This window comes from Carcharodon carcharias, chromosome 15 (assembly GCF_017639515.1).
Source record: "Carcharodon carcharias isolate sCarCar2 chromosome 15, sCarCar2.pri, whole genome shotgun sequence".
Lineage (NCBI taxonomy): Eukaryota > Metazoa > Chordata > Chondrichthyes > Lamniformes > Lamnidae > Carcharodon > Carcharodon carcharias.
The window spans coordinates 86,094,425-86,108,709 of record NC_054481.1 but is presented as its reverse complement, the minus strand read 5'-3'; the positions used below and the strand labels follow the sequence as shown (position 1 = coordinate 86,108,709).

The following is a 14,285-nucleotide window of genomic DNA, read 5'->3' as shown; positions in this document are numbered from 1 at the left end:
TGTTGGCAGGTGAAAACACAGGGTGTTTCAGCACTCGGTCACAATTACCTAAGTGGCAACAAGAGTATATCCAATAAGCAGGAATAGTGATGAGGGGGTCGCTGTTCAAACCCTGTTCTTGTCACACTGACTTAGATATTGGTTAGTTAAAAATTCACTGTGGTTCTAGAAACTGAGGACTTGCCCCTAGCAGTGACTTCTGATATAGAACCTAAGGGTAATGACTAGTATAAGAACTAAACGTGCAACTACTACCCCAGAGAACATTGAGGAGCTCAAGGGGGATTACAAAGGTTGGAGAACCGTGAAAGCCCTCTTTGAGTCCCTGACACACTGGTGGGAAGCGATCAAGAGAAACATCAAGAGGTTTTTCATCCTCAAAGGCACCCAGAAAGCTAGAAAGGAACAGAGGGAAATTTCACGACTCCAGAAAAACATGCAGAATCTGCTCCGGCTGCAGTCGATGGGGGTCGATGTCAAGGAGGAACTCCAAAAGGTGAAGAGCCAGCAAGCCTCGCTCTTTGCCTCGGAGGCCTCCAAGATCATCTTCCATTCCAGAGTCCGCTCCGTGGAGCAGGATGAGACGTGCTCACGTTTCATCTTCCAAAAGGTACACAGAGAGAGCTCTGTGATCAGCAGCCTGAAGGAAGAAGATGGCTCAGTAAAGTCATCACAGTCCAACATTTTGAGGATCAGCAAATATTTTATGCCGGATTGTATGATGTGAAGCCCACAGACAGCACAGCCTCTCAGTCCTTCCTGTCCTCTATCATGGAGGTCTTAGACGACAGTACACGAGAGGTTGGACAAACTGCTAACTCCTGACGAACTGACTAAGGCCCTTGAGTCCTTCGAGAAGAGTAAAACTCCCGGAAGCGACGGCTTGCCGGCAGAGTTGTATTCGGCTCTGTGGGACTGGATGGGCCCAGACCTGCTAGAAATGTACAAGAGTATGCTTCTGGCCGGCAGCATGTCAGAATCCATGAGGAAAGGCATCATCACCCTAATCTACAAGCAAAAGGGGGGAAGGGAGGAAATTAGAAATTAGCGACCCATTTCACTGTTGAATGTGGACTATATGATTCTGTCCAAGGTCATCGCCAATTGGGTCAAGTCCACTCTGGAATTGGTGATCCACCCTGACCAGACCTGCACTGTGCCGGGCAGGAAGATCTCTGACAGCCTCGCGCTGCTCAGGGATATGATTGCCTATGTGCAGGACAGGGGTGTGGATACCTGCCTCATCAGCCTGGATCAGGAGAAGGCCTTTGACAGAATATCGCACACCTACATGGTGGGTGTGCTCTCCAAAATAGGGTTTGGGGTGGTAATTCGCAATTAGATCCAACTGCTCTACACTAACATCAGTAGCGCAGTATCAATCAAGGGGTGGGAATCAGATAGCTTTCCTATTAAATCTGGAGTCAGGCAGGGCTGCCCTCTCTTCCCTGTCCTTCTTGTCTGTTGCATAGAACCCTTTGCTGAGTCCATCAGGAAGGATCCAGTCATAAGAGGACTGACAATCCCAGACAGTGGAGGCACTCAGATCAAAGCCTCCCTTTACATGAACGATGTCGCCGTCTTCTTCTTGGATCTGCTGTTGGTGCGCAGACTGATCCACATCTGTGACCAGCTCGAACTGGCCTCAGGAGCCAAATTGTAGGAAGAGCGAGGCCATGTTCTTTGGGAACTGGGCTGACCGATCTTTTGTCCCCTTCACTGTCAGGGCTGACAGCCTGAAGATGCTGGGGATATGATTCAGAGGGACATGCATTAGAAACTGGAAGGAGCGTGTGTCCATGGCGAAAAGAAAATTGGACTTGTGGGAGCGACGCTCCCTCTCCATTGCGGGAAAGAACCTGGTCATCAGGTGTGAGGTACTCTCGCTGTTGCTGTACGTAGAGCAGGTCTGGCCCATTTCAGACTCCTGCGCGATGGCGATCACCCGAGCCACCTTTCGCTTTATCTGGAGATCGAAAATGGATCGTGTCCACAGGGACGCGATGTACAAGCCTCTAGATATAGGGGGATAAAACGTGCCCAATATCGCCCTCATACTGATGGCTACCTTTGTGTGCGGCTGCACCATGCTGTGCGTAGACCCTCGGTACACAAACACCAAGAGTCACTACGTACTGAGGTTCTACCTATCCCTGGTGTTACGAAGGATGGGTCTGGCCACACTGCCACAGAACGCTCCAAGTAGTTGAACCACCTGTCCTTCGTGAAAAAATTTATGCAGAGAAACACCTTTGACCACAAGTCCATCAGGCAGTGGTCAGCACATAACGTCCTAGAGGCCCTGCGGGAAAAGGAGATGGTGGATCCTGTTGGATGGTTCCCCAAGCAGACTGACAAAGTCATTTGGCAGAATGCCTCATCACCAGAACTTTCCAACAAACACCAAGATGTAGCTTGACTGGTGGTGAGAAAGGCCCTCCCTGTCAGATCCTTCCTACACGCCAGGAGTCTCACCCCCTTGGCACATTGCCCTCGAAGTGGCTGTGGTGCGGACGAGACTGTTGTTCACCTCCTTGTGGATTGTGCCTTTGCAACGAAGGTCTGGAGAGAGATGCAGTGGTTTCTGTCGAGGTTCATCCCGAGCAGTTCTGTGACACAGGACTCTGTTCTACGGGCTGTTCCCAGGGACACACACTGAGACAAACATCAGCTGCAGCTGGAGGATCATCAACTTAGTGAAAGACGCTCTTTGGTCTGCCCGAAACTTGTTGGTCTTCCAGCGCAAAAAGTTGTCCCTGACCGAGTGTTGCAGACTGGCACATTCCAAGGTCCAGGACTACGTGCTGAGGGACGCACTAAAGCTTGGGGCAACAGCCGCAAAGGCGCAATGGGGAAGGGTCGCTGCCTAAGACCTTTCTGCCACAGTGAACCGAGGGACTGGGAATTGTTTAGAGCCCCTCGGGATGTACAGCTCACAATGAATGTCTGCATTGAATACTAATTGTATTATATTTGTATTGAAACAACTCAGAGTGCAACATGATGTATGTTGATAACTCCAATACCATTGTTTGATTGTCTGCATTGACCATATTGAAATAATTGTAATATTCATTGATCCTATTAACGCACCTTGTGATCTATGTGTAAAAGTTGAATCTGATTGTACTTTTGTGATTGTGATTTTGGAATGTTCTTCCAGATATTTTATGAATAAAGTATATTTTTCAAAAAAAAAATGACTAGCGTAAGAACATAAGAAGTAGGATCAGGACTAGACCATACAGCCCATTGAGCCTGCTCCACCATTTAATACGATCGGCCTGATAATCTACCTCAACTCCACTTTCCCACCCACTACCCATACCCCTTGAATCACCAAGAGACCAAACATCTATCTGTCCCAACCTTAAATATTCTCAATAATGGAGCATCCACAACCCTCAGGGGAAGAGAATTCCAAATATTCACAGCTCTCTGAATGAAGTAATGTTTCCTGGTTTCAGATACAAATAATTGACCCTTCACCCTGAGACTGTGCTCCCATGTTCTAGGTTCCGCAATTGCAGAAAACAATCTCTTAGTTTGTACCCTGTCAGGTTTCTTCAGAATCTAATATATTTCAAAGTGATGGCCTCTCATTTTTCCAAACTCCAGAGCATACAGATCCAAATTACTCAGCCTTTCATCGTAGGAGAAGCGACCAATCAATTGGTTCTCATCACAGGGACCAACCTAGTGAACCTTCTCTGTACAACCACCAATGCGAGTATACCCTTCCTGAAACATAGAGTGACTGCCTTTGACATCAAGGTAGCATTTGACCAAGTGTGGCATCAAGGAGCCCTAGCAAAACTGGAGTCAATAGGAATCAGGGGGAAAACTCTCCGCTGGTTGGAATCATACCTAGTACAAAGGAAGGTAGTTGTTGGAGGTCAGTGATCTCAACTCCAGGACATCACTGCAGGAGTTCACCAGGGTAGTGTCCTCAGACCAACCAACTTCAGCTGCTTCATCAATGCCTTCCTTCCATCATAAGGTCAGAAGTGGGGATGTTCGCTGATGGTTGCACAATGTTCAGCACCATTCATGACTCCTCAGATACTGAAGCAGTCCATGCCCAAATGCAGCAAGACCTGGACAATATCCAGGCTTGGGCTGACAAATGGCAAGTAACATTTGCACCACACAAGTGTCAGGCAAGGACCATCTCCAAGAGAGTATCTAACCATCGCTCCTTGATGTTCAATGGCATTACCATTTCTGAATCCCCCACTATTAACATCCCGGTGGTTACCATTGACCAGAAACTGAACTGGACTAGCCATATAAGTACTGTGGCTGCAAGAGCAGGTCAGGGTCTAGGAATTGTGTGACCAGTAACTCACCTCCTGACTCCCCAAAGCATGTCCACCATCTACAAGGCACAAGTCAGGAATGGATTACTCCCCACTTGCCTGGGTGAGTGCAGATCCTGCAACATGCAAGAAGCTAGACACCATCCAGGACAAAGCAGCCCCCTTGATTGGCACCACATCCACAAACATTCACTCCCTCCATCACCAATGCACAGTTGCAGCATTGTGCACCATCTACAAGATGCACTGCAGGAACTCACCAAGGCTCCTTAGACAGCACCTTCCAAACCCACAACCACTACCATCAAGAAGGACAAGGGCAGCAGATACATGGGAACACCACCACATGGAAGTTCCCCTCCAAGTCACTTACCATCTTGACTTGAAAATATATCACGTTCCTTCACTGTCGCTGGGTCAAATTCCTGGAACTCCCTTCCTAACAGCACTTTGGGTGTACCTACACCTCAGGGACTGCAGCGGTTCAAGAAGGCAGCTCACCACCACCTTTCAAGGGCAACTAGGGATGGGCAATAAATGCTGGCCCAGCCAGCTAAGCTCACATCCCGTGAATGAATAAAAACAACTTCCAGAAACTGTCACGAAAGCATTCTACAAACTCATCTTCCAGACCATCTTTGCTAATTTGAATGGTCCAGTCTACATGAAGGTTTAAGCACTCTACAGATATTAGATTGCATTTGTTACAAGCTCCAATTATTTTCTGCTTAATGCTATGTCCAACAGTATAACTATTGTTAAGGTGCCTATAAACTACTCCCACCATTGTTTTCTGATCCTTCCTAATCTCCATCCATATTGATGGATAGAAATGGGTAAAAATGTAACAGACACATACAGTAAGTACAGCTAATTACTGCCATGTTCAAATTCAAAACATGACAAGTTTACAAAAGCTAGAGGAGTAATGATATGTTTTGACTTTTCATATTTTACTTGTGCATCTGGACTTAATTTAGTGTTGCTTAATAGGACTTCTCATTGAAGGTGAATGGTAGTTTGGGACGGTTCGACAGTTCCCTTGTGAATTCCCAGCAAGATGGGTGAGAACCCTAACTGAACGTCATTTTAGATAAAACAGGATAGTTGAAACATCCAGTGTTAAAGGTTTTCATGGTTAGTCTTTCTGAAGCTTAGATCATTGGAAATCAATGTCTGTGGGTGGAATCATCCAGTCCCATTGGCAGCGGGCATCATGGTGGGTGTGAGCAGGTAATATGGTGAGAAGGCCAGTTTCAAGACATTGTGAAACCAATTTGCAATTTGCAATCCGTTCCACTCGCCAATGGTGGACTGCCTTTCCCGCCATCAACGTTGGGAACTTAATTTTAATGCATTTACATCTCATTATTGTGCCCTCACACCGGAATCATCCCCTCACATCAAATTTACCGCCTATGTTAGCATGATTTCAGAGCGGCGAGCTTCATGGCGACATGAACTTTGAGGGGAATTTGGAGGTGAGTGCACACAAACTTGCACAGCACTCATGAGTATCACCCATTGGACATCAAGGAGAGGCACCATGCATTTGGTGGGGCACAGGCACGGCACTTTTTCCCAGCTGGCTTGCAGTGCTGTGCTGTGGTGAGGTGAGGCAGGGTGGGGGTTTGAGGGGAAGGAAGTACACAAGCATATGCTGGGGGACATGGATAAAAGAAGTTGCCATGCACTTGGAAAAGCTGATCAAAAGTGAGCATTCTTCCACAGCTGAGACCATTCAGCAGCAGCTCCACTGATGTGCCGGAGTCCGGTTCTGACGCTTTTCTGCACACTCAACCAATGCAAAAATATGAAAGTGCCACCAACTGCTCCAGAAATTTTCACCCCTTGAGCATAGATTGCTGATTAATATGCATTTTAGGGGGCTACAGAACAATTGGACAACTGGACAAGTTGTAGAATCTACTTGTGAAAGCTGGCCATGGCACAGTCACTGGCGAAGGCGCTTATAGCCTCCTGCAATGTCTTTATTCAGGTTTGGACCAGTCTCCCCCATGGTTCAAGCTAACAGTGTAGTCTTGGTTAGGAGTTAGGAGAATGCCTGTGCCTGAACTGAGAGCACAGCATGCAGTCCAATGGCCGAAGCTGCCGCCAATCGATCAGTTGGAGTGGGGCGGTGGTGGGTGGGGTTTTAGACAGCCAATGTACAAACTACATGCTGGCCATTCAAGTGGTGGCATGTACTCTCCAGAATGAGTGAAGGGGCCTTCAGACTTAACCAAAGAGGTTCTTATGACACATACCCACGTGTCTCTCTCTTTGATCCTGCCGGAGGAGAACATCAGGAGCATGGAGCCTGGTGATTTAGTGATATGCCTTATGGCCCACAGAGGCCAGAGAAGAAGGAGAGTGCAGCGAAGGGGCCTAGCTCGGCAATGGGAGGAGAACCTCCCTCTCAATGAAGGGGCAGCAGGGCCTGCTGTGCACACAGCTCAAGATCCACAATGAGCCGTCACTCTTGGGAGCCTCGCTAGGGTCTATAGATGGCATCTTTCATTCCTGCAGATGAACCAGTGTTGTCGAAGACTGCGCATATCTAGGGACCTGGCTGGTCACATATGCCGCCTGCTGCAGAATTTAGCACCATTGGGACATGGAGGGCATCCACTGTCAGTGACTATGAAAGTGACCATGCTGCTTAATTATTACACCAGCGCCTCCTTCCAGGGCTCCACAGGGTACCTGTGCAGGATCTCGCAAGCTTCCACCCACAAGTGTATCCAGGAGGTCGCGGACGCCATCTTTGTGAAGGCACAGAACCTTGTGCATTTCACCCAGCATCAGGAAAGCCAGAAAGCAAGAGTGCTGGGATTTGCGCAGATCTCAGGTTTTCCACAGGTGCAGGGTCCCATCGACTGCACACACAAGGCCTTCAGGTCTCCATGACAACAAGCAGTCAACTACATCAACCATAAGGGCTTCCACTCACTGAATGTGCAGCTGGTGTGCGACCACCACAAACACATCCTGCAGGTTTGCGCACAATTCCCAGCGAGTGTCCATGACTCCTACATCCTTTACAGGTCTCAGATCCCTGACATCTCCCAGGGTCCACAGAGGCTGCAGGGTTGGCTCCTTGGGGATAAGAGCTACCCACAGAGGACGTGGCTGATGATGCCCATGTGGCGGCCTCAGACTGCAGCAGAGCGACGGTATAATGAGGCTCATACTGCAACCAGGACTTTGATGGAGTAAATGACAGGCATCTTGAAAATGAGGTTCCAGTGCCTCTACAGGACCGATGTAGCACTGCACTCTAGTCCCCAGAGGGTGTCACGCATCATCATTGCTTATTGTACGCTACACAAGCTGGCGCTGCAACAGGGAGAGGACCAGGCTGTGGAGGAGATGGAATAGCTGTACATCTCCTTCGATGGGGAGGTGAGGGTACCGTCAATGAGGCCATCGCACTGGCCAGATGAGGCAGGCGCGCTTCGGAGGCCCTCATCGTCACAAGATTTGTGGAGGATGATGAGGATATGCACTGAGGTTAGTCTTGGTATCCTTGCCTCGCAGCTGCAGTATTGTGTACAGTTCTGGGTGCCACACAATTGGAAGAATGTGAACACATTGGAGACGGTGTGGAAGAGGTTTACAAGAAAGGTTCCAGGTACAAGAAACTTCAGTTATGAAGACAGATTGGCAAGGTTGGGACTGTTCTCCTTGAGAAGAGAAGTCTAAGAGGAGGGGTGTTCAAAATCATGAGGGGACTGGGCACAGTAGATAGGGAGAAGCTGTTCCCACTTGTAAAAGGATCGAGAACGAGAGGCCACAGATTTAAAGTGATTTGCAAAAGAAGCGAAGGTGATGTGAGAAAAATCTTTTTCACACAGCCAGTGGTTCAGGTCTGCAATACAGTGCCTGGAAGTGTGGTGGAGGCAGGTTCAATCGAGGCATTCAAGAGGGCATTGGGTGATTATTTGAATAGAAACAATATTCCAGGGTACAGGGAAAAGGCAAGAGAATGGCACTAAGTCATAATGCTCATTCAGAGCGCAGGTGCAGATACGATGGTCTCCTTCTGCACCATAACAATTGAGTGAACATTTGACTCCTGTCTGATTGAGGGCAGCTTGCTTGTGCTCTGTGATCAAGGTCATACCTTGGAGACGCAGCTGATCCTTTGACAGCCTTCAGCATCTGACCCCTTCAGGAGCACAGTCACTAGTCACAGATGCCGACGAGATGGGGGCCAGCCCCACCTCAAAGGTGCTGAGAGAATGATGGAACTCTGTGATGCCTGCCCACTACATTCTGGCAGCAATGAAAGCACCATCGAGGTGCAGATATCAGTAATATGTCCAGGGAGTGTGAGGCCGGACCATAACTTGGATCTGAAGGTTACACACTGCACAGGGAAGAGGCCCTGGACTGAGACATTTGCCTTTATCTTGTGTAGGAGCCAAGGTTTCACTGGGTGACACAGGGTCATAGAATGGAGGGATTTGGATTGGCCGGACATTCCCGGAGTCATCTGGGTAGACGGCCCCGGGTTGTCGAGCTGCTGATCCTCCTCCCTATGGGTGCCTAAGGAGCCCTGGCTGACTCCTTGAGGAGAAGGGGAAGCTGGAGTGAGATTGAGCAGCCTCGCACCCCTCTCACATTGATACTGTTGGAGGCTAACTATGGCATCAGGGATGGAGCTCAACCTGCGCGGCAGTGCAGGACCATGCTAGCTGCCATCTTGCCTGTGTTAACCTTGGTATGTCGACATGCTGGCAGTATCACCTCAGCCTAAAGGCAGGTGGATTCCTCCTCTGCCCTTGCAATCTAAGGAGTGCAGCAGACATCGCCTTCCTGATGTTCCTGTGATTGTCTTTGCAGCTCCAGCAACTGACTGAAGACTGAGTCCAGAGGCTCATCATCTGACTTAGACTCAGCAGATTCCTGGCCTCCAACAGTCCTTTGAGTGCTGGTGACCAAGGATGTCCCTGCCTCCGCCTGATGTGGAACAGATTGTGCACTGTGCTCTCCAGATTGTGATTTTGAGGCTGCTTTATTTCTAGATCACACTGAGGTGTGTGTCGCTGCGCTGGTGGAAGGTGTGGGTGAGTGCTGTGACAAGTCTTCAACAGTGCTGCTCTGAGGGTTCACATCCAAGGTGCCCTTGACGTTGGGGTCATGGCCAAGGTTACCTGAACGTGGCAGGTGTGCCTAGGACAGAAAGTAGGGATTATTAGTGCTTGGCAGCCACGTTGAAAACAGAACAGTAGACTCAGAGGAGTATGGAGAGATGGATAATGTGGTGCAGGATCGTCATGAGGGTGTTCACTGCTGACCTCACTGTCACTGCAGGAACAGTCCAAGTCCTCTCCAGCTAGCTCTGATGCATGACTCTCGAACAGAGTGAGGACCTTGATGTCCGGCACTCCACCCCAGTCTGGGACCTCTCTCGTTGATTGTGCACGATCTTGTCCTGCATAAAGACAGATGGAGAGAGTGTGAGAAAGGCGCATGCCAGGCCAAATGAGAAGGATGCCAGGCATACGTGTGGGCTGAATGGAGCCATGGAGGGGGTAAGGAGGCAGTCTCCTGAGGAGAAGAGGCTAGGTGGAGATGTGAGGGTGAGTGTGAGAGAGTGAGTGGTGATGTGCCTTGAGCTGGCAGTGAGTGAGATGCTAGTGAATGTGTGATGGGCTTGTGAGTGGGTGAGTTTAGAGTGATGAGGTGGTCTACTTACCCTGGCAGCATGGATGAGATCATTCATCCATTTTCTCCATTGGATGGCCAACCTCTTGTGTGCAACGTTGGCACTGACCACCTCTGCCACCACCTCTGAAGTCGGAGTGGTGAGTTTGATGGGCCTCCTGCAACCAGAGCTGGGGTAGAGGGCATTGTGGCAAGCTTCCACAGCGCTTAGAAGATGTCACAGGGATGCGTACTCTTCTTGGATGGGTCCATGTCTTCACTGGAGCAGTCTGGGGCTGCAAGCATCGAGAAGTGTCCACAGGGCTGTGTGAGGAAGCAGCGAGGTAACTGTGTGGCGGGCAAAATCGAGGCCACCTGCCAGCAATCTGGCATGTTTTCCGTGACTGCATAATTTATGAGGCGGGAAGGGGATGATACAGCGCAACAACCCTACATCGCAGCCGGAGAGTAAAACAGCATTTTTTCATACCTGCTACTGCACTTAGTGTAAACCTGGGACAATTCCACCCTATGTTCTGACTCCCTGTTACTATACTAAACTCAAAGACACTTGAGGCTGTTGCCCCATTGTCAGATCTGCAGGTGTCGGGAGAGTCATGGTTGAAGATCAGAGGCAGAGGCAGCATTGTATCTCTGGGCTCTTGCTGTGCTCCTTACCTAAATCTTTTAAACTCAAGTGTGAAGCTCCTTTCAGCAGAAAAGGAATATGTTCTGTTTTGAAACACTCAGACCAGGTCATCTCTGCAGTTCTATCAAAGCTGATGGGAGCCACCTCTACATTAACTTTTAGGTTTTGGAAGGCCTTACAAAAGCAGCTCTTATTTGGTCACAGTAAAAGGTTCCCGATGAATGGGATCTCCAAATATTCTCAATATTCAGAGAAGCTTAATGCTTCAAAACAGGCAAGTTTTTTGAACCAGAACTAGACTACAGATCTGATTCCAACATCGAGTGTGTCACTGGTTAGTTGCTATAGTAGATCCTGCATCTGAATAATGTTATTTTACTTCCTAAGGTTGTTAATTGGATGTTATGACAGTCAGAAGGAAAGGCTGTTAATTATGACTGACCAGATGGTTTGATGTCTGATTCCATTGTTGCAACTTTAAGTATGCAACTGAGAGGATCCATGAGCTAAAGTTAAAGTTCTGTACTGCATTTTTCATGCTGCATTTGCGTACCAGGTTTAACAACTCATTTTAACATTTGGAAGGAGCTGTCACAGTGAAAAGGAAATTGAGAGCTATTTTCCATTCTGCATTTTTCAAACCTTTACTGCAGCTTGACAGAATCAAGGAGAAACGTAAACAGGGCCCTTCAGAGCAGCACAAAAAACATTTCAGCTAACCCAGCTTTGCTAGCAATGCTGACTGATCTGCTCCTCAATCTCAGAGTCACTGGGGAGATGTATTTCCCCAGGACAGGCAGGAGATGAGGAGGGAGGAGGTTGAGTTCTTAAAAACCTGAAGCCTGACTTCAAGCTGGCATGAATGTGCCCATTTTTGGTTTAACTGGAACAAAAATAAAAATACCTGGAAAAACTCAGCAGGTCTGGCAGCATCTGCGGAGAGGAACACAGTTAACGTTTCGAGTCCATATGACTCTTCAACAGACCTCTGAACAGAAGTTGGTAGACCCTGGACAATGGAAATATTTCATAAGAAAGCTTTGTTCCAATAATCTCAGAAAGAGTTCTCCAACAGATAGGCAATTCAGCTAAAACTAGCATTGCTTTCTTAGTGAATACTTGATCCCCTACAGAATTATAGCCCAGTGAATGGATTGCTTGTGCCTTGGGACTCTGAGGTATAACATGATGTGAGTAGCGACGGAAATTAGTTCTTCAGGAAGCTTCACCATTCCTAATTCTGCTTTGAATATTCTAAGGATGGGTGACTGGGCCCATCCCATGGGGAATTTAGAAAGGTGCAGGAACGTGCAAGTGGGCAATTAAAATGCTTCAAGTTAGGACTGATTTGAATGCCACCATTTCCAATTTGTAGGTTATTAAGCACCAAAGCAAAACTTCTGTCTTATCTCCTCTGGCCCAAGAAAAAATAAAAATTTGGATCACTCTTGGAGCAGCCTCCAAAATTCCACTTAAGGTTTTCCTGTCAGGTCTCTCAATGCATGGGGTGCGTATCGCGTAAGCTCCAACCATTGCAATCGCCATCCTCTATACATTATTTTACCCCTATATGCATATAACAAAAGTCCTCCCGAAGCAGGTGCATGACATGCCTACTCTTTGCAGAACACTGCACAAGATGGCGGTGTCCACAGCACTAGCATAAACAGGCAGAAAGTCAATACAACAATTGAACCCAGCTCCATCCTGAGACACTTGAGGTAATGATTCAAATAACACAATACAGTATGAAATTCGTTACCTTCTCAAAATATTTGATCTCATATTCTAGTATGATGCCATTGGGCTGGTCTGGTTCATGCCACATCAATGTCACACTGTTCTGGCTGGTGTTTTCCTGTTTGACAACCAAGATCTGTGATGGGGCTGGAAACAAAGAGACACCATGGGCATAAAACAGCTCAAATTAGTCTCTACATTAAAGCATTCACAAATTGGAGTTACTTTTAACAGTTTAATAATTAGCAAGGCAATGTTAGCTCAATTTTACAGGTATGTTAGCATAATGGTTATGTTACAGGATGAGTAATCCAAAGGGCTGGAATAATGATGAGGAGACATGAGTTTAAATTCTACCATAGCAGCTGGGGAGTTTAAATTCCATTCATTAAATAAATCTGAAATGAAAAAGTTAGTCTCAGTAATAGTGATTGTTATACTACCAGATGGTAGTTTAAAAACCAACTGCTTCACTAATGCCCTTTAGGGAAAGAAATCTGCCATCCTTACCCAGTATGTGACTCTAGACCAACAGCAAATGTGATTGACTCATTGACTCTTGACTTTCCTCTGAAATGGCCTGAAAAGCCATTCAGTTGTCTCAAGGGTAATTAGGGATGGGCAATAAGTGCTTGCTTGGCCAGTGATGCCCATGTTCCATGACAAAAAATGAAAGTACAACAGCAGTCAAGCAAATGGAAGACTGCTATGGTCCTGTTAAATGCACCTTTAAATATCTAACATAGTTTATACTCTATAATGGGAAGGTGTTAGTTTTTTTTTGAAAAACATATCATTTGTTTTTACTTTTGGTAAACTTAAAGTATGGACATTATATTGATTGAATATTACGTAAACAATGGAGAGATTACATTGAAAATGGGGCAGTGACCCTTCACACAGGGACACTGAGGAGGACAGCACCATGATATGGAGAGATTCAGATTCAGACCCTCAATTCGCTGAGTGAATCCCGACTGAGCAGAAGCCAGGTGTCTCCTCAAGTGAGGGCTAAAATTGGAGATGTAGCACTGTTGTGAGAGCTCTGCCTCCCAGTCAATGCTGGGAGAAACATTGGCAAAGGGCTAAATGCAGTTCTGCAGTCTGTCCTCTGCTAAAGAAAACACTTGGCCCACTAAGCAATACTGGGAGGTGGTGGCATAGTGGTATGTCACTGAGCTGGTAATCCAGGGGCCCAGGGTAATACTCCAGGGAACTGGCAGATGGTAGAATTTGAATTCAATAGGAACTTGGAATTAAAAGTCTAATGATGACCATGAAACCATTGTTGATTATTGGAAAAATCCATCTGATTCATAATGTCCTTTAGGGAAAGAAATCTGCCGTCCTTACCTGGTCTGGCCTAGATCTGACTCCAGACCCACAGCAATGTGGTTGACTCTTAACTGCCCTCTAAGCAAGCCTCAGTTCAAGGGCAATTAGGGATGGACAATAAATGCTGGCCCAACCAATGATGCCCACATCCCATGAACGAATAGAAAAAAGTCTTTTTTGAAAAGAAAAATGCTTTTAGATGGGACGAGAATCATGATTGATATAAGAAATAATAAACTGAGCAGAAAGATAACCTTTACTGGGTACTTTGAAAAACAGGTTTTCATTAAAAAGTAACAGCAGTATTTTACAAATATACACTTAATAGTTATTAGCAGACCTCATGTGGCAGTGTTGTCTGGCAGTCTGGAACCTGAAGTGTGCATTTACCATGGTCTTGCCGGGGCTAAGATGTGACAGCAGTTCACCCATTGATATCACATGGCAGATACATCGAAGCATGGTTTGACATGACTCGTACCTGACTGAAACTACAGTCTTACAGATGGAGTATTTGTAATGCCATTTACTTAACACTGTACAAAACTTGCTCCAACTGTTGTTCTCTCTCGATTGCTATGTTGTTCAAA

General features: G+C 47.0%; 1 protein-coding gene across 1 annotated transcript in view; it reads right to left on the bottom strand.

Moving 5' to 3' along the window:
- epha8 (eph receptor A8) overlaps positions 1–14,285 on the bottom strand; it is a 564,125-nt gene that overhangs the window by 169,084 nt on the left and 380,756 nt on the right. The window contains exon 6 of the mRNA XM_041206570.1: positions 12,383–12,507. Coding sequence (XP_041062504.1) covers positions 12,383–12,507 — 125 coding nt within the window. The remainder of the gene's footprint in view (positions 1–12,382; positions 12,508–14,285) is intronic.